This window comes from Drosophila biarmipes, chromosome 3R, assembly GCF_025231255.1.
Source record: "Drosophila biarmipes strain raj3 chromosome 3R, RU_DBia_V1.1, whole genome shotgun sequence".
Lineage (NCBI taxonomy): Eukaryota > Metazoa > Arthropoda > Insecta > Diptera > Drosophilidae > Drosophila > Drosophila biarmipes.
The window spans coordinates 20,941,590-20,965,742 of record NC_066616.1 but is presented as its reverse complement, the minus strand read 5'-3'; the positions used below and the strand labels follow the sequence as shown (position 1 = coordinate 20,965,742).

At 46.0% G+C, this 24,153-nt stretch overlaps 6 protein-coding genes across 9 annotated transcripts; 4 read left to right on the top strand and 2 right to left on the bottom strand.

Moving 5' to 3' along the window:
• The first annotated feature begins 36 nt into the window (after positions 1-36).
• LOC108026352 (aminopeptidase N) lies at positions 37-3,599 on the top strand. 2 transcript variants are annotated; one of them, XM_017097259.3, is made up of 7 exons: positions 37-118; positions 448-925; positions 981-1,136; positions 1,191-2,048; positions 2,113-2,662; positions 2,724-3,244; positions 3,299-3,599. In XM_017097259.3, the coding sequence occupies exons 2-7, from the start codon at positions 456-458 to the stop codon at positions 3,525-3,527; spliced, it is 2,784 nt and encodes a 927-aa protein (XP_016952748.1). In that variant the 5' UTR covers positions 37-118; positions 448-455; the 3' UTR covers positions 3,528-3,599. The 2 variants fall into 2 exon arrangements, with proteins under 2 accessions (XP_016952748.1, XP_043950757.1); XM_044094822.2 differs by having other exon boundaries at positions 93-159.
• A 184-nt stretch (positions 3,600-3,783) lies between these two features.
• Positions 3,784-7,339, top strand: LOC108026440 (aminopeptidase N). The gene is made up of 7 exons (XM_017097377.3): positions 3,784-3,801; positions 4,166-4,630; positions 4,695-4,850; positions 4,914-5,771; positions 5,831-6,377; positions 6,436-6,956; positions 7,019-7,339. The coding sequence occupies exons 2-7, from the start codon at positions 4,173-4,175 to the stop codon at positions 7,245-7,247; spliced, it is 2,769 nt and encodes a 922-aa protein (XP_016952866.1). The 5' UTR covers positions 3,784-3,801; positions 4,166-4,172; the 3' UTR covers positions 7,248-7,339.
• A 301-nt stretch (positions 7,340-7,640) lies between these two features.
• On the top strand, positions 7,641-11,618 carry LOC108026236 (aminopeptidase Ey). 3 transcript variants are annotated; one of them, XM_017097071.3, is made up of 7 exons: positions 7,641-7,685; positions 8,335-8,820; positions 8,886-9,041; positions 9,095-9,952; positions 10,012-10,561; positions 10,612-11,132; positions 11,213-11,618. In XM_017097071.3, the coding sequence occupies exons 2-7, from the start codon at positions 8,336-8,338 to the stop codon at positions 11,439-11,441; spliced, it is 2,799 nt and encodes a 932-aa protein (XP_016952560.1). In that variant the 5' UTR covers positions 7,641-7,685; position 8,335; the 3' UTR covers positions 11,442-11,618. The 3 variants fall into 3 exon arrangements, with proteins under 3 accessions (XP_016952560.1, XP_050745480.1, XP_043951480.1); XM_050889523.1 differs by having other exon boundaries at positions 7,672-7,695; XM_044095545.2 differs by lacking the exon at positions 7,641-7,685 and adding an exon at positions 7,762-7,810.
• On the bottom strand, positions 11,513-17,820 carry LOC108026235 (ubiquitin carboxyl-terminal hydrolase 1). The gene is made up of 5 exons (XM_017097070.3): positions 17,418-17,820; positions 16,072-16,629; positions 14,712-15,717; positions 14,039-14,642; positions 11,513-13,981 (listed from the first exon to the last, which is right to left on the bottom strand). Exons 2-5 carry the CDS (start codon positions 16,616-16,618, stop codon positions 12,884-12,886), a joined length of 3,255 nt encoding a protein of 1,084 aa, XP_016952559.1. The 5' UTR covers positions 16,619-16,629; positions 17,418-17,820; the 3' UTR covers positions 11,513-12,883.
• Positions 17,821-19,405: 1,585 nt separating this feature from the next.
• LOC108026320 (uncharacterized) lies at positions 19,406-21,123 on the top strand. The gene is made up of 2 exons (XM_017097209.3): positions 19,406-20,007; positions 20,341-21,123. The coding sequence occupies exons 1-2, from the start codon at positions 19,553-19,555 to the stop codon at positions 21,008-21,010; spliced, it is 1,125 nt and encodes a 374-aa protein (XP_016952698.1). The 5' UTR covers positions 19,406-19,552; the 3' UTR covers positions 21,011-21,123.
• Positions 20,994-24,041, bottom strand: LOC108026321 (bromodomain-containing protein 8). The gene has a single exon (XM_017097210.3). It carries the CDS (start codon positions 23,972-23,974, stop codon positions 21,278-21,280), a length of 2,697 nt encoding a protein of 898 aa, XP_016952699.1. The 5' UTR covers positions 23,975-24,041; the 3' UTR covers positions 20,994-21,277.
• Positions 24,042-24,153: the final 112 nt, after the last annotated feature.

The window sequence follows — 24,153 nt, the reverse complement described above, 5'->3', positions numbered from 1 at the left end:
AGTTAATCTCTCATTCTTCTTCAAGCAGGGCGCTCCGAAAGCATCTCGTTACTTATATTATTTTCATCTTGATCTATAAACTAGCTTCATTCCGTTTTCGTCTCCGTTGTGTTCAGAGGTATAGCGGACAAGCACTGGCTTCAAGAACTCTTTAAAGTTGTAAATATAGAACTTGATAAATCAGCCAAATAATGATATCCAACTAGAGTTGCATAAATAATTAATTTTCACTCCCTATTTAGTTCATTCCCTGATTTATTTCTAGTTCATAAGTGCTATAGTTCAGTGGTCTTGTTATTTGATAAGAGTAATTTATAATGACAAGCCATTTTACGTAAGGAGAACTGAACATTAAACTAAAGTGAAAATTAATTGTTGACTAATACAGAAAGATGCACCATTTACCTTTGCTTTTATTGGAAAATGAAAATATGTTCTCATCCTTAGATTCGAGAATGGAAAGGTACTCTCTTTTAGTGGTTTGCCTTTGGCTGTGCCTAGCTATGGCCAAATCAGAATCCAGTTATAACTACTATCGACTTCCCGCATCTCTGCGACCTCAAATGTATCACTTGAGTATTCTAACCCAACTGGAAAATCCGGAGGATCTTCGTTTTAACGGAACTGCAAAAATTCTAATAGAAGCTCTAGAAACCACCAGTAACATCACATTGCACTCAAAGAATCTGATCATCAATGAGACTGAGATCACTCTTCGGGAAATTGAGGGTGAAGGGGGTCTGGACAACTGCGTGACCTCCACATCGGTGAATCCCACCCATGACTTCTATATCCTTAAGACCTGCCAGGAGTTGTTGGCTGGCCATAGCTATGAACTTAAGTTACCCTTCTCGGCTGAGTTGAACCGACAACTTGAGGGCTACTACCGCAGTTCCTACTTGGATCCTGCGACCAACGAAAAGAGGTTTGATATAAATAAGGCAATATACATATTATATTCTTGCCATTATGATTTGCAGATGGATATCTATTACCCAATTCGCACCGGCCTCGGCACGGTTGGCCTTCCCCTGCTTTGATGAGCCTGGATACAAGGCGACCTTTGTAGTAACATTGGGTTATCACAAAAACTACACGGGCCTGAGCAATATGCCCGTAAAGGAAACCAAGCCACAGTAAGTTTTATTTTCTGTACTATATATTTACTTGCTAATATTACCTCCTCACAGTGAGACCCTTCCCGATTACATTTGGACGGAGTTCGAGGAGTCGGTGCCGATGTCTACCTACCTGGTTGCATATTCCGTTAATGATTTCTCCAACAAGCTATCAACTTTACCAACTAGCGTCGAGTTCCGTACCTGGGCCCGTTCCAATGCCATAAATCAGTGCGATTTTGCGGCTGAGTTTGGACCCAATGTTCTGCAGTACTACGATGAGTTCTTCGACATTAAATTTCCGCTTCCGAAGATCGACCAGTTTGCAGTGCCCGACTTGAGTTACAATGCCATGGAGAACTGGGGTCTGGTGACCTTTAGGGAGTCCCGACTCCTTTTCTCTCCGGGTCGTTCCTCTCTGGCGGACAAGCAGTTGCTGGCCTATGTGGTGGCCCATGAGTTGGCTCATCAGTGGTTTGGCAATCTAGTCACCATGAAGTGGTGGACTGATCTCTGGCTCAACGAGGGATTCGCCACTTATGTCGGCAGCTTGGGTGTGGAGCACATCTATCCCGATTGGCATTCAAAGGACAGAAGTGCTCTCTCCGCTTTGATGACCTCTTTTCGACTGGATGCTTTGGTGAACAGTCACCCAATATCGAGGCCCATTGAAATGGTGTCGCAGATCACTGAAAGCTTCGATGAGATCTCGTACCAGAAGGGATCTTGTGTGCTGCGCATGATGCACTTGTTTCTGGGAGAAGATTCATTTCGATCCGGCCTCAAATCGTATCTACAGCTATATGCCTACAAGAACGCCGAACAGGATAATCTTTGGGAGTCCCTCACTCAAGCTGCACATGAAAGTGGAGCATTACCGAGTGACTATGACATCAAGACAATTATGGACTCGTGGACTCTGCAAACCGGGTAGGTCCTTCTGCAGTCGTAAAACCTTTTTCAGCACTTAATCTGGTATTTGTTTTCCTCTCAGGTATCCCTTGGTCAATGTAACCCGTGACTATTCGGCAAATACTGCTAAGCTCAGTCAAGAACGATACCTCCGGGACACTGCAATATCTCGAGCTGAGCACGGTAAATGTTGGTGGATCCCACTGAGCTACACGACCCAGAATGAGAAGGACTTTGGTAATACGGCGCCCAAGGCCTGGATGGAGTGCACCAGGACTGGCGAAAGCGTTCCCAAGACCATCCAGGATATTCCTGGTCCCGATCAGTGGGTGATCTTTAACAACCAGCTGTCGACGCCATACAAAGTGAACTATGATACTCAGAATTGGAAACTTCTGATCCAGACTTTGAACAGCGAGGAGTTCCAGAGTATTCACGTGATCAACAGGGCACAGCTTATAGACGATATCCTGTACCTAGCTTGGACAGGGGAGCAGGACTACGAGACCGCACTCCAGGTGACCGACTATCTGCAAAGGGAGCGGGATCTTCTTCCCTGGAGATCGGCCTTCAACAATCTCAAGTTGTTGAATCGCATTCTCCGGCAAACTCCGAACTTTGTGTTCTTTAAGGTAGGTGAAAGCACCTTCCTTTGGCATCCCAACTCTCTTATGACATCCCCCAATATTTTAGCGCTACATGAAAAAGCTCTTAAGTCCAATCTACGAACACCTGAACGGGATGAACGACACATTTGGCTCGATCCTGCAGGAGGATCAGATCCTTCTGAAGACGGTGGTGGTCGATTGGGCGTGTCAGTACCAGGTGTCCGATTGTGTACCCCGTGCACAGTCCTATTTCCGCAGTTGGCAATCTGAGCCCAATCCCGACGAGAACAACCCGATTCCGGTCAACTTTCGTAGCACCGTGTACTGCTCCGTAATAAAGTACGGTACTGATGAGGAATGGGATTTCCTCTGGTCGCGCTATAAGAACTCTAATGTGGGATCCGAAAAGCAGACCATTTTGAGTAGTCTTGGTTGCTCTAGAGAAGTTTGGATATTGCAGCACTACCTGGAGGCGGCGTTTGACCCCAAAGGAGCAATTCGTACTCAGGACTCCTCGCTAAGCTTCCAAGCAGTAGCCTCCAGTGAAGTGGGCTTCCTCCTGGCCAAGAAGTACCTAATCAACAATGTGGACTTTATCCTTAAGTAGTAAGTTATGAATTCATTTTTTTTTTTAATCAGACTAAAAATTATATTTTTTAGCTATCATCCCCAGACAAGGAGCATGTCTCGACTTTTGCCAGCTATTTCCGAGCAAGTTATCACAGCGAGTGACTTAAAGGAATTCAGGGAATTTGTTAAAAATGAGGAAAAGTCCCTGCAAGTTGTTCATCAGGCGATTCAGCAGAGTTTGGAGGCAATGCAGACCAATGTTCAGTGGATGGAGCGAAATTACCAGCAATTCTCCCGCTGCGTTCTAAATCATTTATAGACAATACGTTGACCTGGCTAATGAATATTTAAAGTTTTAAATAAAGCACCTAATACTACTTGATATAGAAATATATAATAAAGCCTTTATTTCTGATTGGGGAGCAACCTAACTTATGCTTATTCATGAGCCCAAACAGAGATTATAACACTCTGAGAGAGAGTGCTCAACTCTCTTTGAGTATTGAAAGAACGCGCTCAGAAATTGTTAATATATGTTCAACCCCATGTTCCTATAAGCATCATTCGGACTTTAGATTCCGTTGCGATCAGAGGTATGTACATATAAATAATTTGTACAAGTTTAAATCGCGCCCTAAGATAACGAAAAAATCCCAAACCGATCCACAATGTGCCGACAAATTAATTGATTATTGTGCTAAGCCTCATTGCATAAGCTGCGGTGCTTTATTTAATAGCATTTTATATGATATGATAAAGATTCATCGATATGTGTGGTTATTGTATTAATTTTTACTGTTTATTGATCTGGTTATTTATTATTCTTCCCTCCGATGAGTGTTTTGTTATCAGATCACATTATCTTTCTCATCACAAAGCATACAGGTTATCTCTTAGATTAAGTGTTACATTTTAAAGTTCTTTTAGTTTAATGGACTTACAATTCTTTATCAACAGAAAGAAAATGAATTGGAGTGTGCTACTTCTTCTTGGCTTATGGTTAGCGACAGCCAATGCCAGCTATAATTATTATCGCCTGCCGTCAGCTCTGCGACCCCAGAAGTATGACTTGCGCATCCTCACAATTCTGGAAAATGTGGAGGATTTTCACTTTGGCGGAAATGTGAAAATTCAGATAGAAGCACTGGAGAACACCAAAAACATAACTTTGCACTCGAAGCATCTGTCTATCGATGAGTCCCAGATCACTCTTCGACAAATCAGCGGAGAGGGGAAAAAGGATAACTGCGTGACCTCCACGGAGGTGAATCCCACCCACGACTTTTATATCCTAAACACCTGCCAGGAACTTTTGGCTGGCCAAGTGTATGAGTTGAATTTGCCCTTTTGGGCCAAATTAAACGATCAACTGGAGGGATATTACAGAAGTTCTTATGTTGACCCTTTGGCCAACGAAACGAGGTGGATAATAACAAATCGAATTGGGGTTTTCTTTTTGTTTTAATGCGCTCAGCTTTTCTTTCAGATGGATCTCCATTACTCATTTTGAGCCAGCTTCAGCTCGATTGGCCTTTCCCTGCTTCGATGAACCCGGCTATAAGGCACCCTTTGCGATCACCCTGGGCTATCACAAGAAGTTCACGGGTCTCAGCAACATGCCCGTGAAGAAAACCAAGCCTCAGTACATTTCATTTTACTTTAACAAGGATTTATATATATTAATTCGACTTTTTCTGTCTTGCAGTGAGTCGATTCGCGATTACATTTGGACGGAATTCCAAGAGTCGGTGCCGATCTCAACCTACTTGGTGGCGTATTCCGTCAATGATTTCTCCCACAAACCGTCCACCCAGCCAAATGGCGCTCTTTTCCGCACCTGGGCAAGACCCAATGCCATCGATCAGTGTGATTATGCCTCGGAGTTTGGACCCAAAGTTCTCGAATACTACGAGCAACTGTTCGGCATAAAGTTCCCGCTCCCGAAGGTCGATCAGTTCGCCGTGCCCGACTTTAATATTGGTGCCATGGAAAACTGGGGCTTGGTTACTTACAGAGAAACTGCCCTTCTGTACTCCAGTGAGTTTTCCTCACTTAAGGATAAACAAGAACTTTCCAATATAGTGGCTCATGAGTTGGCCCACCAGTGGTTCGGAAATCTCGTAACCATGAAGTGGTGGACCGATCTCTGGCTTAAAGAGGGTGTGGCCACCTATTTAGCTACTCTGTGCGTGGAACACATCCATCCGGAGTGGCGTTCAATGGAACTAGAATCGTTGTCCAACTTGCTTGCCATCTTTCGAAAGGACGCCCTAGAAGGAAGTCATCCCATTTCGAGACCCATAGAAAGAGTAACGCAGATTTCTGAGAGCTTCGATGAGATCTCGTACGAGAAAGGATCATCGGTTCTGCGAATGATGCACTTGTTCCTGGGGGAGGAGTCGTTCCGCATGGGTCTCAAATCGTATCTGGAGAGGTATGCTTATAAGAACGCGGAACAGGACAATCTGTGGGAGTCACTTACTCAAGCTGCTCACAAAACTGGTTCTCTGCCAAGGGATTATGACATAAAGACCATCATGGACTCCTGGACTCTACAAACCGGGTAAGTGTAAACGTCTTAAGAAAGCATATTTGGGTTTGCTTTATTTAACCAACTTATAGATATCCCGTGCTTAATGTAACCCGAGACTACGCGGCAAAGACTGCGGAGATCAGTCAGGAACGCTACCTTCTGAATACCGAATTATCTAGAACCGGGAAGGAATGTTGGTGGGTGCCACTGAGCTATACCACTCAGGAGGAGAAGGACTTTAACAACACGTCGCCCAAAGCCTGGATGGAGTGCAGCAGGACTGGCGAGAGTCCTGTCAAGACAATCGAAGATCTACCAGGGCCCGATCAGTGGGTGATGTTCAACAATCTTTTATCATCGCCCTATAAGGTCAATTACGATGCCCAAAACTGGAAGCTACTTATCGAGACCCTAAATGGCGAAGGGTTCCAGAGCATTCACGTGATCAATAGGGCCCAGCTTATAGACGATGTCCTGTACCTAGCTTGGACAGGGGAGCAGGACTACGAGATCGCGTTACAATTGATCAAATATTTGCACCAGGAACGGGAGCTTTTGCCTTGGAAGTCGGCCTTCGAGAATCTCAAGTTGCTGAACCGCATTGTCCGCCAAACACCCAACTTCGAGTTCTTTAGGGTGAGGTCCATGGGAATTTAGTGGAGGTTCGGGATATATTAAGACCTCTTGTTTTCAGAATTTTGTGAAACAGCTAATCACACCTGTTTACAAACACCTGAACGGCATCAACGACACATTTAGTTCGATCCAACAGCAAGATCAGATCCTCCTGAAGTCGATGGTGGTCGACTGGGCCTGTCAGTACCAGGTGGCAGATTGTGTGCCCCAGGCCTTGGCCTACTACCGCAACTGGAGATCGGAGGCTGATCCCGATGAGAAGAACCCGGTTCCGATCAACGTGCGTAATACTGTTTACTGCACCTTGATAAAGGTAGGATCCGATGCTGACTGGGAGTTCCTGTGGACGCGGTACAAGAATTCGAATGTGGCAGCCGAAAAGAAGACCATCCTGACGGCTTTGGGTTGTTCGAGGGAGGTGTGGCTGCTGCAGCGTTATCTGGAGCTGATCTTTCACCCCAAGGAGGAAGTTCGCAAGCAGGACTCCAAATGGGCCTTCCAGGCGGTGGCCAAAACAGAACTCGGCTTCCTATTGGCCAAAAAGTACTTTATGGATAATGTGGAGTTTATAAACAATTTGTAAGTATAATTGCATTAGTTTGGTTTATAACCTTTTTAAATAATCGTATTATGTTTTTTAGCTACCATCAACTGACCAGAAGTTTGACTCGTCTCCTAGAACCCCTTGAAAAACAGGTCTTTAGTCGAAAGGACTACAATGAGTTCAAAGAATTTGTGATCAACTCGAAAGGGTCTTTTAAGGGTTCGGAGGAGGCGATTCAACGGGCGTTGGAGGTAATGCTGACCAATGTCCAGTGGAAGGAGCGAAATTATGAGCAATTTACCCGGGCTATCAAGAAACTCCTATAAACTATTCCGAATCGCACGAATTGATAATGTCTTTTAATTTTTTACTGCCTCACAAATAAAATTGTTTAAGTCTAAAAAAAGAAATGCTAACATCATCAATATGTGTTAATCAGTTATGTGGGTCAGAATCGGAGTGGCCTGTAAATTGATCTGCCAAATTGTCAGAAAAATAAATTAAAACTCATTCATATCACGTACATAAATAATTTCTATTGGCAATCCTGTTTTTAATAGTACTGGCCTGCCTTAGAAATGAATGAGTATTGTAGATTAAAGTAAGGTTTGCTCTTTTATAATTTCATAGACATATTCACAAAACATTGAGTTGTTCTCTACTAGTATTTACTCTCCCAAACGAAGGTTCTCTACAGCATTTTAATTCAGTTTCATCGTCGAATTCGCAGCAGTAGGTCGTGGCTCTCCGTTGTGATTAGAGGTGTAAGTCAAGGCACGTGTTAGAGCTCAAATTATCCAGTAAAAAATTAAAAACCATATGGATCAACAATTAATTAGTTTGAGAGAGTTAATGAAACAGAGTGTGTTTTTGGCAAAATGTGATTTTGGTAAATGTGGTATTATAAAAAGGAAGTAGCGGCTCTTATTTCACTTAAATTTTATACTACGTACTACTAGTTCGACTTCACAAAAGTAATTATTGAGCAGAAAGGGCTTATTAAAATCTGATTGTGACCTTTCAAGCCAGTTAGTTTTGATTAATTCTTAGTAATTTCGATTTTTTTTTCATCATCATTTTGTATTATGCTGAAGTCGTCATATTCTAAAATGAACGGATTTGTTTTCTGATAAGAATTTCGTAATTTCACATGCTTGTTTCGTTCATGGTGATAAGAATACTACTATGAATTTTACTCGGGCCAATACTATCTCTTAATAATGTCAACCGTTTTGCTTTCCCAGCCATTTGAGTTTATTGACCGCAGCCATGGGAAAACTAGTTTTGAATTTATAGTTGTTGTAATATATTCTTGTCTTTTGGTAGTCATGAAAGCAGAAAGTAGCTGGAAATAACTATACAACAGCTTTCATAAATTATAATTAAATTAAACTATTTCTTTATTATATACAGTATGTCACTATCAGATTCGACCATGAGTTGGCTCCTGGTACTATGTGTGGCACTTAGCCTAAGTCTAGCAAGGGCTGATTCCAGCTACGACTACTTCCGCCTACCGACGGCTCTTCGACCCCAAAAGTACGACTTGCGCATCCTCACAATTCTGGAAAATGTGGAGGATCTTCGCTTTAATGGAAGTGTAAAAATTCAAATCGAAACCCTGCAAAACACCAAAAACATAACGCTCCACTCGAAGGATCTGAAAATCGACGAGTCGCAGATCACTCTTCGCCAAATAGGAGGCGAGGGAAGTCCTGATAACTGCATAACCTTCACAGAAGTTAATCCCAACCACGACTTTTACATTCTCAACACCTGCCAAGAACTTTTTGCTGGCCAAGTGTACGAGTTGCATTTGCCCTTCTCAGCCCAGTTACAGGAGCAACTGGCGGGCTACTATCGAAGCTCCTACGTGGACCCTGTGGCCAATGAGACGAGGTAAGGAACGGGATTTGGGTTTGTTATAGGGAGATATATTCAATCGAGTCATTTTCATTTTCCAGGTGGATCTCCATTACCCAATTTGAGCCGGCCTCGGCTCGATTGGCGTTTCCCTGCTTCGATGAACCCGGCTATAAGGCACCCTTTGTGATCACCCTGGGCTATCACAAGAAGTTCACGGGTCTCAGCAATATGCCCGTGAGGGAAACCAAGCCACAGTAAATGATACTTCCATATCTTGATTTCAATATTAATTTCTTATTTCCTGCAGTGAGTCGCTTGCCGATTACGTGTGGACAGAGTTCCAGGAGTCACTGCCAATGTCCACCTACCTGGTTGCCTATAGCATCAACGATTTCTCCTACAAGTCATCAGCTTTGCCGAGTGGGACACTCTTTCGCACCTGGGCCAGGCCGAACGCCATCGCTCAGTGTGACTATGCCGCCGATTTTGGACCGAGAGTACTCCAGTATTACGAGCAATTGTTCGGCATAAAGTTCCCGCTTCCCAAGGTCGATCAGATCGCCGTGCCCGACTTCAGTTCGGGTGCCATGGAGAACTGGGGCCTGGTCACCTACACGGAAGGTGCCCTTCTGTACTCCGCCGAGTATTCCTCGCAGGCAGACAAACAGGAGCTTGCGAACACAGTTGCCCATGAGTTGGCGCATCAGTGGTTCGGGAATCTGGTCACAATGAAATGGTGGACTGATCTCTGGCTCAACGAGGGATTCGCCACCTATGTGGCCAGTTTGGGCTTGGAGAACGTCCATCCGGAGTGGCGATCCATGCAGCTGGAGTCGGTGTCAAACATGCTAGCCATTTTTCGAAAGGACTCCCTGGAGAGTAGTCATCCCATCTCGAGACCCATTGAAATGGTCTCTCAAATTTCTGAGAGCTTCGACGAGATCTCGTACGAGAAAGGCTCCTCAGTTATTCGCATGATGCACTTGTTCCTGGGGGAGCAGTCGTTCCGTACGGGACTTAAATCGTACCTCGAGAGGTATGCCTATAAGAACGCGGAACAGGAAAATCTCTGGGAATCACTTACTGAAGCTGCCCATAAAACTGGTGCTCTTCCCAAGGACTACGCCATTAAGACCATCATGGACTCGTGGACTCTGCTAACGGGGTAGGTTTAAATGTGAATATAAGCTTTGAGATTGAATTGCATAAATGGTAAACCTTTAGATATCCCGTGATCAATGTGAGACGTGACTACACGGCAGGAACAGCTGAACTCACCCAGGAGCGCTACCTTCTCAATACCAATATATCACGGGCACATCGCGATGAATGCTGGTGGGTGCCACTGAGCTACACCACGCAGGAGGAAAGGGACTTCAACAACACGGCGCCCAAGGCGTGGATGGAGTGCACCAGGACTGGCGAAAGCATTCCCAAGATCATCAAGGATCTGCCTGGACCAGATCAGTGGGTGATCTTCAACAACCAGCTGTCATCCCCTTACAAAGTCAACTACGATGCTCAGAACTGGAGGCTTCTGATCGAGACTTTGAACAGCGATGAGTACCAGACCATCCATGTGGTGAATAGGGCTCAGCTTATAGACGATGTCTCGTACTTCGCCTGGACGGGAGAGCAGGACTACGAGGTGGCCCTAAAAGTGATTAGTTATTTGCACAGGGAGCGGGAACTTCTGCCCTGGAAATCGGCATTTGATAATCTTAAGATTATTAGTGGCATTTTCCGACAAATGGGGAACTTTCAGTCGCTAAAGGTAACTATCAGACAAAGATATTTTCCCTTACTGATCAATTATATCCACAGGTCTACATAAAGGAGCTGATCACCCCGATATATGAGCATCTTAATGGCATAAACGACACGGAGTCTTCGATCCAATCACCGGATCACATCCTCCTGAGGACGCTGGTGGCGAACTGGGCGTGCTCGTACCAGGTTTCCGATTGCGAGTCCCAGGCGCTGTCCTACTTCCGAAAGTGGCAATCGGAGGTTAATCCCGACGAGAATAATCCAGTGCCGATCAGTTTTCGCAGCGTTGTGTATTGCAGTTCCATTAAACGTGGCACTGACGAGGATTGGGAGTTCCTGTGGACGCGGTACCTGAAGGCGAATGTGGCTACCGAGAAGGAGACAATAATGGATTCCCTGGCCTGTTCGACGGAGGTGTGGCAGCTGCAGCGGTATTTGGAGATGACCTTTGACCCAAAGGGAGAGATTCGGAAACAGGATTCAGCCTCGGTCTTCCAGTCAATTGCCACCAATGAGATTGGCTTTCTGTTGGCCAAGAAGTATTTAATGGACAACGTGGTCTCCATCTCCAAGTTGTAAGTGTAGATTTATAATTATAATGATAAAAATTTAAAAAATTAAAAAATTGTATTTTTCTTTAATCTTTCCTTTTCAGCTACCATCCTCAATTCGAGTATGTGGCTGAGCTTCTGCCGCCGCTTTCCGATCAAATCTTCACCCGAAAGGACTACATGGAGTTCAAAACCTTTCTCAGCAAGTCTAAGGAGCAGCTGAAGGATGTAGAACAGGCCACCAAACAATCATTGGAGATAATTCTGACAAACGTGCAATGGAAGGAGCGAAACTATCACAAGTTCACCAGTGCAATTCAAAAGCTAATATAGAAACTAAAATAATAGTCCATTATAAACAAGGATAATTGAGTAAATCTCTACTCCCATTTAGACTCCCGCGATTATGTGTATGTTGTATATTTCGTATATTTAGTTAAGCATGTTCTATAATGCTAATCAATAATAAACATAAATATAATTGGAATCAAACGGTCCACTCTCAACAAAGCCGCTTCGTAATCAAATTTATGTGTCTCATTGAACTGCTGAATCGGTTGCTTATGCTGATCAGTGTTAATGTTATTTTCAGTTGTTAAATGTAAAATTTACACATTACAATGTACACAAATCTTTGCTCTGTAAATGTTAATATCACTATAGCAGCGCTCTTGGAAAAAATAGAACTGAACTAAGCTAGAGTCATGTAATGCATGGAAAAACTAAGGCTAATCCACTAAAAATATTGCGTAAGTAGTGTGCTATTACAATTATTACAGATATTTTAATTTTATTACAATTATTTATCAATATTACATTACAATCGTGTGTGGGTGTGTGTTTTGTGAGTGAATGAAGTTTTGTTGCAGCTTGTCATATGAAAACGTTTTTATAAACTATGCAATCAATTTCATAACAATTCTCAGTTGTTCGCTTGATCTGTGTTTGTCCGCTACGTTCGATTCAATCAATTACTCTTCTCTTTTGAGGTGTGTCATCAGTTTAACAACTATTCAACACTTCGTATATATTTGTGTGTTTTTGCGTAGGTCTAGCTCATTGTTTACAATAAACCATTCCAGTTACTATATGTATACTGTAATTATTACAGATTTCATCGCCTGCCAGACACAAAACTCAACCGCTGGTGCCAACGCAACGTGGTATGTATGTCCTATGAGAATATTGGAGATTATTCATTACTATTAATAATAATTACTATTATTACAACACTCGCTTGTTCTGCCATGCACTATTTTGAATCAAAGATTTGTTAAATTTATTGCTTTCGCTTTTAATTTATGTACGAGTATATCGAAAACGTCTTGCGAATGTTAGTTACATTCAATGGAGCAAACAATCTCAACGTTTTAAATTCGTGTTTTTAAAGTGACGCGTTCGGTATGGTATGTTTATTAAATAACGATTAGAATACAATATTATAATGCCAAAATCAAATGCATCGATTGAACAGACTGAACTGACTGCTACGAATAAAAACAAAAATTATATGATCTTCGGATATGGGAAGAGGGAGCCTAAGGGCGTTTGGAATTGAGGCCTCAGTCAAACCACTGGTTAGTTTATGAATAGTTATGCATGTAGATAAACGATAGAGCTTAGTACGATTACATTGTTTAACAAACAGACTTCTTCTTTTGCTTATTATTCTAGGCTAAAGACATCTCCAATCCGATCAGTATGCCGATGTGGGTTTTGTCAATCAATATTCACTTCCCCCGCTTTACACTGGGTTTCAGGGGTTGGGTGAAACCTCAAATCTTGTGCGAGCCGCTGGGCACGTTGTCGTTTGACCAGGAGCTCTGTGCCGATGGTGGCGGAGGCGTAGAGGATGTTCCCGGCTTCGGCGGCGTGGACTTCTGCGGCTGAAGATCGAACCGGGCATAAAATAGCAAATACGGAGTTATTGTGATCTTGCGTGTGGGCGATAACAGCTCTTCGAACTCCCGCTGGGTCATGGCCTTGATCTTATCATCGTCGCACATGTACCAAATGGGATCTGTGCCCCCGTGGGCGTAGTTGGCTCTGACACCACCCCGCCCCGTACTGCCGTAACCCGTGGGATAGGCAGTGCCGGATCCTCCAAAGTTCAAATTGCTGTTGCTTCCGTTCTGCAGGGATTCCTCGCTAAAGTCGCTGCAACTGGCCGAGTTACTACTGCTCGTCTGCTGGCTGCAACAGAGCCTCATGGCACAGCAGTTGACCCCCTGGCAGGTGGTGTTCATGCTCAGCTTTCCAATTCCATTGGTGATGTTCTTGCTGCTGGTCCCATTCACCTGCTTCACATTCTTGCTCATATCCCCACTGCTGGAGGCTTTGCTGCGTCCGAACTTCATCTTCTTCATCAAAATGTTGCCCGAGGAGGCCAACGCCGAGGCAGCCGCAATGACTGGTGTGCTGGCCACGGAACTGCTTCCATTATTCGGAGCTGCATTCTCGTTGGAGGCCGTCGTTTGCGAAGACATCGTTTGTGAACCCGTCATCGTATTTCTTCGATCCTTCGGACAGTTCACGTAGTCACTGGCCAGATCCAAAAAGCATGTGTAGGCGATGTAGTGACCCACCGTCAGTGTGGCTCCCACATGCGTAATCACGCTGTACAGCTTGTAAACGTGCAGCTTATTGCCCTCGCCCAACTCACAGCAGGTGGCGCAGAAACAGGGCAGAGTGAAGGTGGTGGGCACATACGTACTCACCTTCTCCATGCCGCCAGAGAAACGATTAAGCTGGATGACCAGCAACCGAGGCAGAACCTCGTACGAGATGGACCTTATGGCCTCGGTGTAGCCGGTGCACTGGTTGCAGCTGTATTTGTTCTCGCCGCGGAAATACTCCTTCGTGATGCACGAATTCTGAAACCGGTAAGAATTTAGAAAAATTGTAAATTCGTTTTTTTCTAGCCCACTTACCTGTATATAGGTGCTGGGTTTCTCCTGCAGATCGGCATTGTCGTACCCCGAGATTGGCACAGGCACAGAAATATCGAGCATGCCCTGCTTTTGCCGCGTGATCGTCTCGCAGCTTAGGCATTTGGTGGTCAGCACCACAATGCCCTCGAAGTCGGAGCTAAAGAAATTGAGGTTCAGCTCACGTATTCGGTCCTCCAGCCGCATTTTGTCTTTCAGCACTGTGGCCGAGTTCATCTCGTCATCACTGGAGTATTTTGTGGCCTGTGGCGCTGGTAGTGTCGGTAATGCAACACTCGGGGAAGCAACGCTGGTACTGGCATTGACACTACCGCTCGTACTGCTGGCGCCACTGAGATCAACTGTGTTCAGGTAGAACAGGCTGTTCGGACTATTGTCCTTAAGCGGCGACTGAACGCGCGTCGACTTGGATGACTTGACCTCGTCTTTTCTTTTTGATTTGCGGGAAAAGAACGACGTTTTGGTTGTGGTTATTTGACTAGTTGGCAGCGATCCATTGCCAGAGCTGGAGTTCTGTGACGCAGCGGAGTCAGTCCCAGGAGTCGCCGAATCTCCGGTATCGACCTCATCTGGGTTGGCTATGTAGCTGAGGAAATGGAACCAATTTTTGAATTAGTATCGGGTTAATGGAATGTTGTTTTTAAATTGCACTTACCCATTTGCAATGACCTCGGGACACTCGCCGATGGCCTTAATTAGCGACTGGTTCGTCTCGCGGATGCAATTAAGCACGCACATGAGAAACTCGTGCGCATCCTGCTGCTGGTTGCCTTCAAAGGTGGCATTCACGTCCTGGATGGCGTGCAGCAGCGTATCCGCATGGTACGGCTCCGTGGAGTCGGCCATTTCGTTCCCATGCAGATTGTTATACAGCTCATGGAGTTTCTCCGTCACCGACTGATGGGTGGTCTTGCCGGAACCACCTCCGCTAGTTACTCCGCCGTTGAGACCGCTATATTGATCCGTACTGGTGGCCAGATCCTTGCTGCTCCAACTTCGCGCATGCTCCAACTGAACGGCACTCACATTCCGGCCGAGTGATGCCGACCTAGCCGTTTGCTGACGTGCGATGGTCTGCTGCACCACGTTCAGGTCCTGTATTAGGTGGTGCAGGCTATGCAGAAAGTGTGGGGCAAAGCGCAGTGTGTACACCACCGAGTTAAGGTAGCAACTATTGCCAATGTTGCAGAGTGTGCCCATCGAAGGGGCATGGTTCAGGGCCGCCGCACTGCCGTTCAGGCCGGCGCCCACTCCCGATGTATTGCTGCCACCGCTGGGTCCGTAATACTGATGGCTTTGCAGCTCCTGGGACTCGATCTCATTGGATGTGGAGCCATTCCCCGATCGCGCACCATTGCCTCCGTATCCGTTGGCCACTCGACGCTCTTCGGTGGTCGTTTGGAATCGCCGATCGTACAATGACATTGCGCTAGTCCTTTTACGGCTGGCCCGTGTTCCTGCTGCTCCCGACTTCCCTGTGGCGTTGAGCTCAGCCTGTGCTGCCGCGATTGCGGCCGCCGTTTCCGGAGAATGGATCTCGATCTCTCGCAGAAGCTTGTTGCCTCTCGTCCGTTTAAGTCCCCCTGCAAGGCGTCGCTTTCCTGCGTGCTTTGGCTCCTGGGCCTCTTCGACGCGGTTCCAAAACTCTGGCTTAAAGAGGTCTGGAAGAAAGAATTTTTTTTTAGTAGGAGAGTACTAATGGTAAAACTTTAAATGAGAATTGCCTTGCCAACTTTTTTCTCTGAGTATCTTAAAAACCAATTCATCAAATTTAAGGCAAAAAAATAAGTAGAATACGAACTGGGAATCGTAGCGCGTATAAAATGATTATAAAGCTTTGTGATAATCAAAAAGAGTTATCTGCACAAACGTAGCCACAGCGGTATTATATAATTTTATAGCCGCGCTAATCTAAATATTTGTTGTAAGCATGTAGTGGTGTCTAAAGCGGTTACAGTAAAGCCTAGCAGACAGTTCTCATTGGTAGTTTTGGTTGTATCCGTGCCAAATCCTACCTGGTGGTATGTATTCAGTGGACTCTGTGGGCGTAGGCGATGGAGGCTGCACAGGCGCTGGTTGTGGTGCGACTTCCGGCTGCTTTAGGCCAACTTCGAGGGCGTCCTGGGTCGTGGATTCCCGACGCGAACGAAGACTGGAGCAGCGCGAGGAGTCGGCGACATATACGCGACGTTGTCGCTTCTTAAGAGGTGAACTGTCCGGCGTTTCCGCTTTTACAATATACTGAGTAGCTGCCACCTGATCGCAGACTACGAGGGGATAAAGGATGGTTGGATGTTGTTCTGGTTGATCCTGTAGGTCCTGGCTGGTTTCGCACAGTAAATCCTGCTTCTCCTGCTGCTGATTGGGTTGATCCTGCAGGAGCTGGCTTTTCTCGCTGTTTTCAGGAGATTCCTGTTGCTCTTGCTGTTGCTGCTTGGCTAGATCCTCCTGCTGCTGCTGCGGTTTATCCTGGCTGTTGCTGACCGTGTCACAGGTCTCGTTTTGAGTGGGTGGAAGACTGGCTGGTTCCTCTTTGCGCTCATTTACGTCATATTCGTGCATCTTTCATTATCCTGCAAGGGGTAGATGGATACGGCATTAGAACCAGGCATTTTGCAGGAGGTACAAATAGAATCTATCGGGGTGAGCAATGCCAGGCGACTGGCCACAATCACAACAGGTTCCCAGCGATAAGGGGCCCGCGATTGATAATCAATTACTAATCTACACATGTGAGGACCCGAGTAGTGTGATTCATAGCCAGGTAAATACCGAAGTTCAAGGGGGAATGTATGGCCATCAGTATCAGAGTATCTGTGCCATCTTTTCCAGCGGCTAATAACTTCCAAAGCTTGGCCCGCAAAGCTTTTGGATTCACCCTCGGTCAGCTGTTTCCCTTTTATTTTTTTTTTTAGATTTTTTCGGTCCCTGCCTGCAAAAAGGTACCCTGATCACATGCGGTGCCATCCAATCAGGCAATTTATAATGTCATAATCCCACGCTCGTTACTGCAGCCAATCAAAAACCAATTGAATAGTCATATAGCTATAGGCATGAACCCGTGAACTTGGCCATAATTATGTAAAAACGGCCGGGGGGTGGTGGGTGGTTGCAACGTAAACTATATTACTATTGATTTTGTTGCTGCTCGGCTATGAAGGTCACTGGGCAATACGGGCGACAGATTTGATTTTTAAAAATCAAAAACAAACATCTAGAGAAATCGGGGCCCTCGCACTAGGTAAACAGTTATGATTGTGGCGATAACTTATGCACGGCTATGGGTTAAAGATGCTTAATTGGGTATGCTGATTTCTAGAATCACCCCTCCTCCCCCGACGCCACAGAAGGCAACACTCACATATCGGTGGAGCAACATTTGCGGGCAATGCTGCGCTATACGGATCGGGGAAAAGTTATAGAACGCCGCGGCGGCCGCCGATCAAATGCAAAAATATTGTAAAGAAATTTTGTTTGCAACGTAAGACACGCACACACATACGCACACCCGCACTCGCACGCACACACACACACATACACACACGCTACTCGCTGTGCTAACAGCACTTTTCACTTTTCTCCACGCACAGCTGCCCGGTTTTTGGCCATTTATCGTTTTTTATCTTGCGCTCGAACGCACAGTTTGACTGGCAGCCAATTAGCATTCGCTCCGGGTCGATTTAGTCCCGATTTAAGGTGGATTATTTCATTTAGTTGGGTTCCGTGAAATATTTTTGGAGCGGACGACTAGGGATGCAAGAGAAATAATCGATGGCTGTCGTGCCCGCCGCAATGGTGCCGCTATCTTGACCATCGATAGGAGACGTCAATCGAATACGGTCTAACGAAAGCCCTTTAAAAAATGTATGGCGAGAAGTAACCGTTACACAGATGTTAGATGTTGAGATTTAATTTTTTAATTTCTTCAAATTTAGATTACTTTTTTTTACAAAAGGACTTTATCTTATTCGGTTTTTAAAAAGGAAATATTTATACCTTACTAAAAAGTAAAGAGGTTAATACATACAAAAGAATTATGCCGGCCAAAAATGGAAAAAAATAGATTTTTTTCTCAATCTAAAAGAACTGTTACATACATGCCTTTAATCCCAACTAATCTATTAAATGTATTTGAGTTGATACATAGAAATGGAGTATATGGAGGGAGTGGCCCCACGATGGGCGCCACAATTGTTGGCAAACACTATTTGAATATAATGCTCTTCTATCAAGAGCAGCAAGGTGATAATTAGCCGAGTGCACTCATAAATATGAATGAGCAGTTGCGTGGGCCTGCTATTAGGGTACCTAAATTCACTCACAAAGGCAGCATTAATTAAATGCTAAATGTGCTCAAAGTGCAATTGACTTGTTTACTTTGGCTTTTCCTTTCGCGCGCAGTAAGCCACTGAACCACTGGACCATTGGACCACCGAAAACCACTAACGTAACAAGAAGGCGGGCTCTATAAATTACCGATGTAAGTGGTCAAGTTGCAGTGGCAGCTCGCATGACCATATAATCTCCGTGCACACGAGTGGATACATTTATCTCCGTTGTCAGTTTTGTTTTCGCACACACCATTTCGCAGCTGGGAAAACAGCCAAGTCACGCAGTCTAAATTGTTACAATTAAAGCGCCCTAAAAATTGACCATGAACTGGTTACGCCTGCAGTGGATTAAACTGCTTCTAGGGTCCGACCTTCGCCTTAACTCTCAATCTTAAATTTGGGTAAATGACCACTCAAGTGGCTTCAAATTTGTGCCACCGTTTTGACCACCCACCAGCCCCTTACCACCTTCGCTCAATTTTTTTTATAGCCCACACAGAGAAAATATGAACAGCGTTCGTCAGCATTATTTTACTTTCTTGTATAAACATGGTTTTTTATAACATTTCATTGGCTTATTCAAAATAATAGCACAAATATGCTATTGTAGAATATAATTTTCTTACGAACGTTTCGTTAGACTTCTAAAGGACTTAATATAATAATTTCTTTTACCGATAGCACTTAAGCATTCTTACAATACATTAAGAACGTTTGAAACAATTTTTAAAGTATTTAACAAGGGGTATTTAAAAAGTTTCTCTTATTTTTCCAATTTGTAAAATACATTTTTTCGAATCTAGAAAAGTTAATGAAAATTAGCAAGCGAGTTCAAATCTTTAAGAAATATTTGTTCTTTGTGTATTTGCACCAAATCTGCCGAAATTGTCCGGCTGCTCATTGTTATTATTGTTGTTTACGCCGCTCTTTCTGCTCGTTTTCAGCTGCTACTTTGCTATTAACACGCTTTTGAGCCATTTATACCGGTGTACTTGGTGTTGTTGGCCAAGCCAACGGCCAACTGCCAACTACCGCATTTCCCCGGCCGAGCCAGCTTCAATTTTCGATAGCCACTCGAGGCGAGCAGTTCGGATTGGGTCGGATCGGCGGTGCAGAGTGGTGGTGTCCAGCGAATTCAACGTCAGTTCCTGGATTCGAAGCGAACATGTTGTGGCTAATGGGGCTAGTAGTGGCCGCCATGCGGCTCAATTGCGAAGCGAATGCTGTGGCAAATGTCACGGTGATTGAAGACATCAAGAGCGCCTTCAGAGGCGTCACCAACGACACCGAGCTGGTGGATCACATAATACCGGAAATGTACGGGGCGAGCATGCGCAGTGCGAATCCCTCGTTTGTCTTCAAAATGCCCAGAAAATCGATCGGCGGCGGGGGGGAACATTTCGAGCTGCTAACAATGCAGCGATCCGATTTCGCGGAACCAATCTTCCCCAATATCAGCCAATTGCCCACGGTCATCGATTCGCCCACGACCATTCCACCGGAAACGAGCGTGAAGACCAGTCTGATTATATCGCCGCACCTGGAGTGGCAGCAGCTGGGCCTGGAGGGCTGGACGGGGGAGCTGAAGCCCCCGGTTCCTTGGCTGGAGCAGGGCCACAAGTGAGTAGGACCTCCAGAACTAGGTCGAATATATGACCTCCACATGATGGCATACCTGCAAGTATTAAATTAATTAATTTCATTGCAAAAAGCAAAGTGAATATGGATTTTTTACTGTTTTGTAAAATTACAAATAACCAGCTGCTAATATTCCATTAAAATTATACTTTAAAATATACAAGTGCTTTGCTTATAACATGTGTTTGAAAATTGTATTGCGAACAAAATTGTTAAAAATTTAAATTAAATGGAAAACTAAAACGAATACAAATCTCATTAAAATATCATCCAAGGAAAAGCAACTATATGTTTACATCTCAAGTTAATTCACAGGGACACTAGCCCGCCGATCAGCTGGCAGAATTCGTATCCCCACGACGAGATCCATCTGGACTTCAAGAATCACCATTTCGATGGCCGGGTGACGGACATACGCGTGATCACATCCACAACTGGCAGGCCAGCGGAGATGGAGGACCTGATGAACGGCCAAAACGTGTACATAGCCCGGGTGAACGATCCCTTTGGATTCTCCATGAAGTGGAGCTTCAACAACGACACCAGTCCGGAGCAGGACCTTTTGCCCGAGGGAGATCGCGGGAAAAGGGACGTCGCTCGGCTGTACTCAATGATCAAGTGCTCCACGGGCTGTGATCCGCTGATCTACAAGGGCTACGGCTGCTATTGTGGCTTTGGTGGCCACGGTGTGCCCGCAGATGGCATCGATCGATGTTGTCGCCTGCATGACAAGTGCTACGGCCAGAGCAACTGCATCTCCTATCTGGAATACTTTGTGCCCTACATCTGGAAGTGCTATCGGGGCAAGCCGCTGTGTGCCGTCGACCATGGAGAGTTTGGTGGACCGGATTCCTGTGCTGCTCGTCTCTGCCAGTGCGACCTGCGGCTCTCCAGGTGCTTGAAGAAGTTCTACTGCCCCCATCGACGCTCCATTTGCCACTCATCCAGGTCTCGTCGCTTACAGAATCTTATTTTCTTCGATTGATGTTTATTGTTGATGGTAGTTTGTGATTTAGTTATGAAGTTCCATAATGAACTGTTTATGCCAGTAGAAAACAATTGATTTAGTACAATAAAAATAAAAGTATTTCTTAATAGAGCTTTGAGATAAATACATTCCGCAAGGGATGTTAAGAGGCCACATCTTTGATCGCTTGGGGCGGAAAATATTTTGTGAAAATAACTATACTACTTTCCGTCTGCTAATTTTAAATTAAGAAATTGGCCCATCTTTAAGTTTAGCAAGCAAAGCCTAATGATGCCTTTGGCTCTTTCGAGAGCCGCTCCTGGCTTTGCTTCCGCTTGATTTCTCCGCTCGAGAGGTTCCCGTGTTGCTGACCGGCGTCGCCGTAATCACCGGAACCTGCGTGTCCGGCATTTGCGAGAACTCCTTAATCGCCTGACAATCCTGCACGAACAATCGCGCCGTCTTGTGCTGGTTCGTGTGGGGCTTGTATGCCACCAAAACATTGTTGGCCATCAGCAAGACATCCCTGTGCAGCTCGCTCAGACTGCGAATGAATCCAGAATCAATGTTGCGCTTAATGGTGGGAAAATCCATGGGACGCAGGCAAAGATCCGCATGACGCTGCGCGTGCTCGTCGTGGAAGGGACGCTTGAAGGGAGCTGCATGCTTGCTGTCCTGCAACATGGCATAGATGGACAGGAATAGCTTCTTTGAGGCCGCTCGCGTCTCCCTCCGATCATCGGTGTGCTCGCTGGAGGCGGGCGAGTTGGGTACACTGTCGATCACAGGCGTGGAAGAGCATCGTCGACGGGTTGACCTAGCTGTGGAATGATCGCTGGCTGTAGTGGCATCATCATCCACCATCGGACTCTCGGATCGGTCCCGATGGGGTAGTTTTCGCAGCAATGGAGTGCGAGCTGGCGCAGAGGGTGGCTGAGGGGTTCCACTTAACTCCAGCTCGGATTTGGAGTCGTCCAGAGCCAACTTCGATGTTGGTGGCTTTGCCTTTGCACTCCTTGGTTGCTCATCCTGCTTGCTGCTGTCTGTCAACGACGACGACTCCTCATCTGTGTCGTGCAGGGATCCGGGAACTGGAGCAGAGGCGGGAGTTGAAGGGGTTGCAACCTTCTCTTCGATTGATGAAGACTTTTCGGTCGCCTCTTTGCCCGCTTTGTGTGCTTCTGCAGCGCTTTGGTTATCTGTAGTTCCTGGACCTTCTGTAGTTTCAACAGCTCCATCTTTGTTATTAGCGCTACTATCCTGTTCGGCTTTAGCGTCCTTAGCTTCCTCTTTTGTTGACAGAGAATCAGTTGCCACTTCCTCCTCGATTTTCGTTGGTGGCGAGCTCGCTGTATCCTCACTGGATGTGCTGATTATTGTGATGGTCTCCCCAATCTCCTCCACCGCCACCTCGCTGGTCAAAGGTTCAGACTCTGCGTCCTCTGTGCCCCGAGTAGATTCGCTTCCCGACTGACCACGATCTTTGCTCTCTTGGGAGGCCACAGCAGCCAAGGGAATATTGTCGTTCGAGTCATCGCTGGATCCGAGCACCAACTCCACAGATTTCGGCTTATCACTGGCTGGTGAACTCTTGCTTTGCTCCCTCTTCAAAGCATCCAATTTGTCCTCAAAGTCAATTACTTCGGCCTTGTCGTTTGAAGGTGAGGCAACAACATCATCCACATCCTTAAGAATATCATCATCAATGACACTGGCCATGTCTATGTCAATGTCATCGATTATTTCGTCAATGTTTGGAAAGTCCTCCAACAGCTGGTCGACGTTGGGATCTGTCTCGTCGGAATCCGCTGTGCCAGTGGTCGCCAATGCAGTGTCATCCGCTGAAGACTGCTCCTGACCTCCTGAACCCTCGGGTTTAATCAAGCTTCCAGCTTCGTTGGCTTTTGCGGCAGCCTTGTTCTTCTCCAGCAGCATGGAGAGAGTGGGTGCCGCCTGCGAAGGACTACGTTCGAGTGTGGGCGTAGTTGGAGTAAGTGTCTCGTTGACTGGAGGTCCACTAATGGGTCGCGACATGAATGCTGCATCCGTAGGACTCTTCATGGTGATGACTGGCTGACTGGATACGGCCGAGCTGCCACCGCTGGTCAGCAGGGAAGTTATAGTTGGTGCCGTGACCCTGGCCACGCTGCCCGCTCCTGTTAAAGCTGCTCCTCCTCCAGAGATGGGAGTGGCAGGAGCATTGCCCGTGGGAGATTTTAGCAGAGATGTGAGTAGAGGGGAAGGACCCGTCTGCTGTTTGCCATTCCCATTGCCATTACCGCTGCCACTCCCGCTGCTACTGCTATTAATATCCTCCACGTCCATGTCCACAGAGGTCGTGTCCGCAGTTTGGTTGGAACGCCTGGAGGCAGGACTGCTATTTCGCCAGTTGGCCGCCATCTCCTTCTTGCGCTGCTCCCGCTCTCGCATACGATTCTCCAGCTTCATCTCTTCTATGCGTCTTGTCTCCTGTTCCTTCTCGATCTCCAGCCACATGTCCTGCAGCTCCTGCTCTGTGACCGCATCCGATTGCAGGGAATCAATCTCCCGCTGGATGCGACGATAGGTCTCCTGGTCTTGGCGCATCTGGGCCTTAATCTCTGCCTGTCGCTCCTCTGTCAGGCGGCGGAGCAGAAGTTCAGTGGGTGTTTCCACGGTGGCCGGCGACGAGACTCCAGTGCTACTCTCGCTACTGCGTTTCTTGCGCTTGGTGGCCTCCACGCTCTCCAGCAGATTGCCGTACTGGACGGCGCAGTTCTTCTGGGAGAACCAATCCGCCGGTCTATTGTTGCCACTGCTGTTGTGACCACCGCCGTTTCCATTGCCATTGCCGCAGATCGCCTTTAGTGTGCGACTCACGGTGATCCAGTTCTGGTCGCCGCTGCACGAGACCGCCGACGCCAGGATGAGCTGCTCCCGTTTCGACCAGGTGTCCAGCGGCACCCGGCTCAATTGCAGGCGCTCTTGCACTCCAGCAGACATAATAAACCGCACTTTATTGGATCGAATCGAATCAAACAAAACAATAAAAGCAAGCTGGTGTACAGGGTGATTATGGTATCTTAAAAGTCTAGGTGCGCTTTTTAGTATTTTTATTTAATGTGGTGTGGGGGATTCTAGAAAAAATAAATTGAAGTTCATTGAAAAAAAGATTTTGTTAA

Excerpts from the sequence above, each read along its gene's own strand:
- LOC108026352 (XM_017097259.3), top strand. The coding sequence starts at position 456 with ATGGAAAGGTACTCTCTTTTAGTGGTTTGCCTTTGGCTGTGCCTAGCT. Across the intron at positions 926-980 it reads CCTGCGACCAACGAAAAGAG|ATGGATATCTATTACCCAAT; the intron begins GTTTGATATAAA and ends TATGATTTGCAG. Across the intron at positions 1,137-1,190 it reads GTAAAGGAAACCAAGCCACA|TGAGACCCTTCCCGATTACA; the intron begins GTAAGTTTTATT and ends ACCTCCTCACAG.
- LOC108026440 (XM_017097377.3), top strand. The coding sequence starts at position 4,173 with ATGAATTGGAGTGTGCTACTTCTTCTTGGCTTATGGTTAGCGACAGCC. Across the intron at positions 4,851-4,913 it reads GTGAAGAAAACCAAGCCTCA|TGAGTCGATTCGCGATTACA; the intron begins GTACATTTCATT and ends TCTGTCTTGCAG. Across the intron at positions 5,772-5,830 it reads TCCTGGACTCTACAAACCGG|ATATCCCGTGCTTAATGTAA; the intron begins GTAAGTGTAAAC and ends ACCAACTTATAG.
- LOC108026236 (XM_017097071.3), top strand. The coding sequence starts at position 8,336 with ATGTCACTATCAGATTCGACCATGAGTTGGCTCCTGGTACTATGTGTG. Across the intron at positions 8,821-8,885 it reads CCTGTGGCCAATGAGACGAG|GTGGATCTCCATTACCCAAT; the intron begins GTAAGGAACGGG and ends TTCATTTTCCAG. Across the intron at positions 9,953-10,011 it reads TCGTGGACTCTGCTAACGGG|ATATCCCGTGATCAATGTGA; the intron begins GTAGGTTTAAAT and ends GTAAACCTTTAG.
- LOC108026235 (XM_017097070.3), bottom strand. The coding sequence starts at position 16,618 with ATGCACGAATATGACGTAAATGAGCGCAAAGAGGAACCAGCCAGTCTT. Across the intron at positions 14,643-14,711 it reads CCCGAGGTCATTGCAAATGG|CTACATAGCCAACCCAGATG; the intron begins GTAAGTGCAATT and ends CCATTTCCTCAG. Across the intron at positions 13,982-14,038 it reads AACCCAGCACCTATATACAG|AATTCGTGCATCACGAAGGA; the intron begins GTAAGTGGGCTA and ends TACCGGTTTCAG.
- LOC108026320 (XM_017097209.3), top strand. The coding sequence starts at position 19,553 with ATGTTGTGGCTAATGGGGCTAGTAGTGGCCGCCATGCGGCTCAATTGC. Across the intron at positions 20,008-20,340 it reads TGGCTGGAGCAGGGCCACAA|GGACACTAGCCCGCCGATCA; the intron begins GTGAGTAGGACC and ends GTTAATTCACAG.
- LOC108026321 (XM_017097210.3), bottom strand. The coding sequence starts at position 23,974 with ATGTCTGCTGGAGTGCAAGAGCGCCTGCAATTGAGCCGGGTGCCGCTG.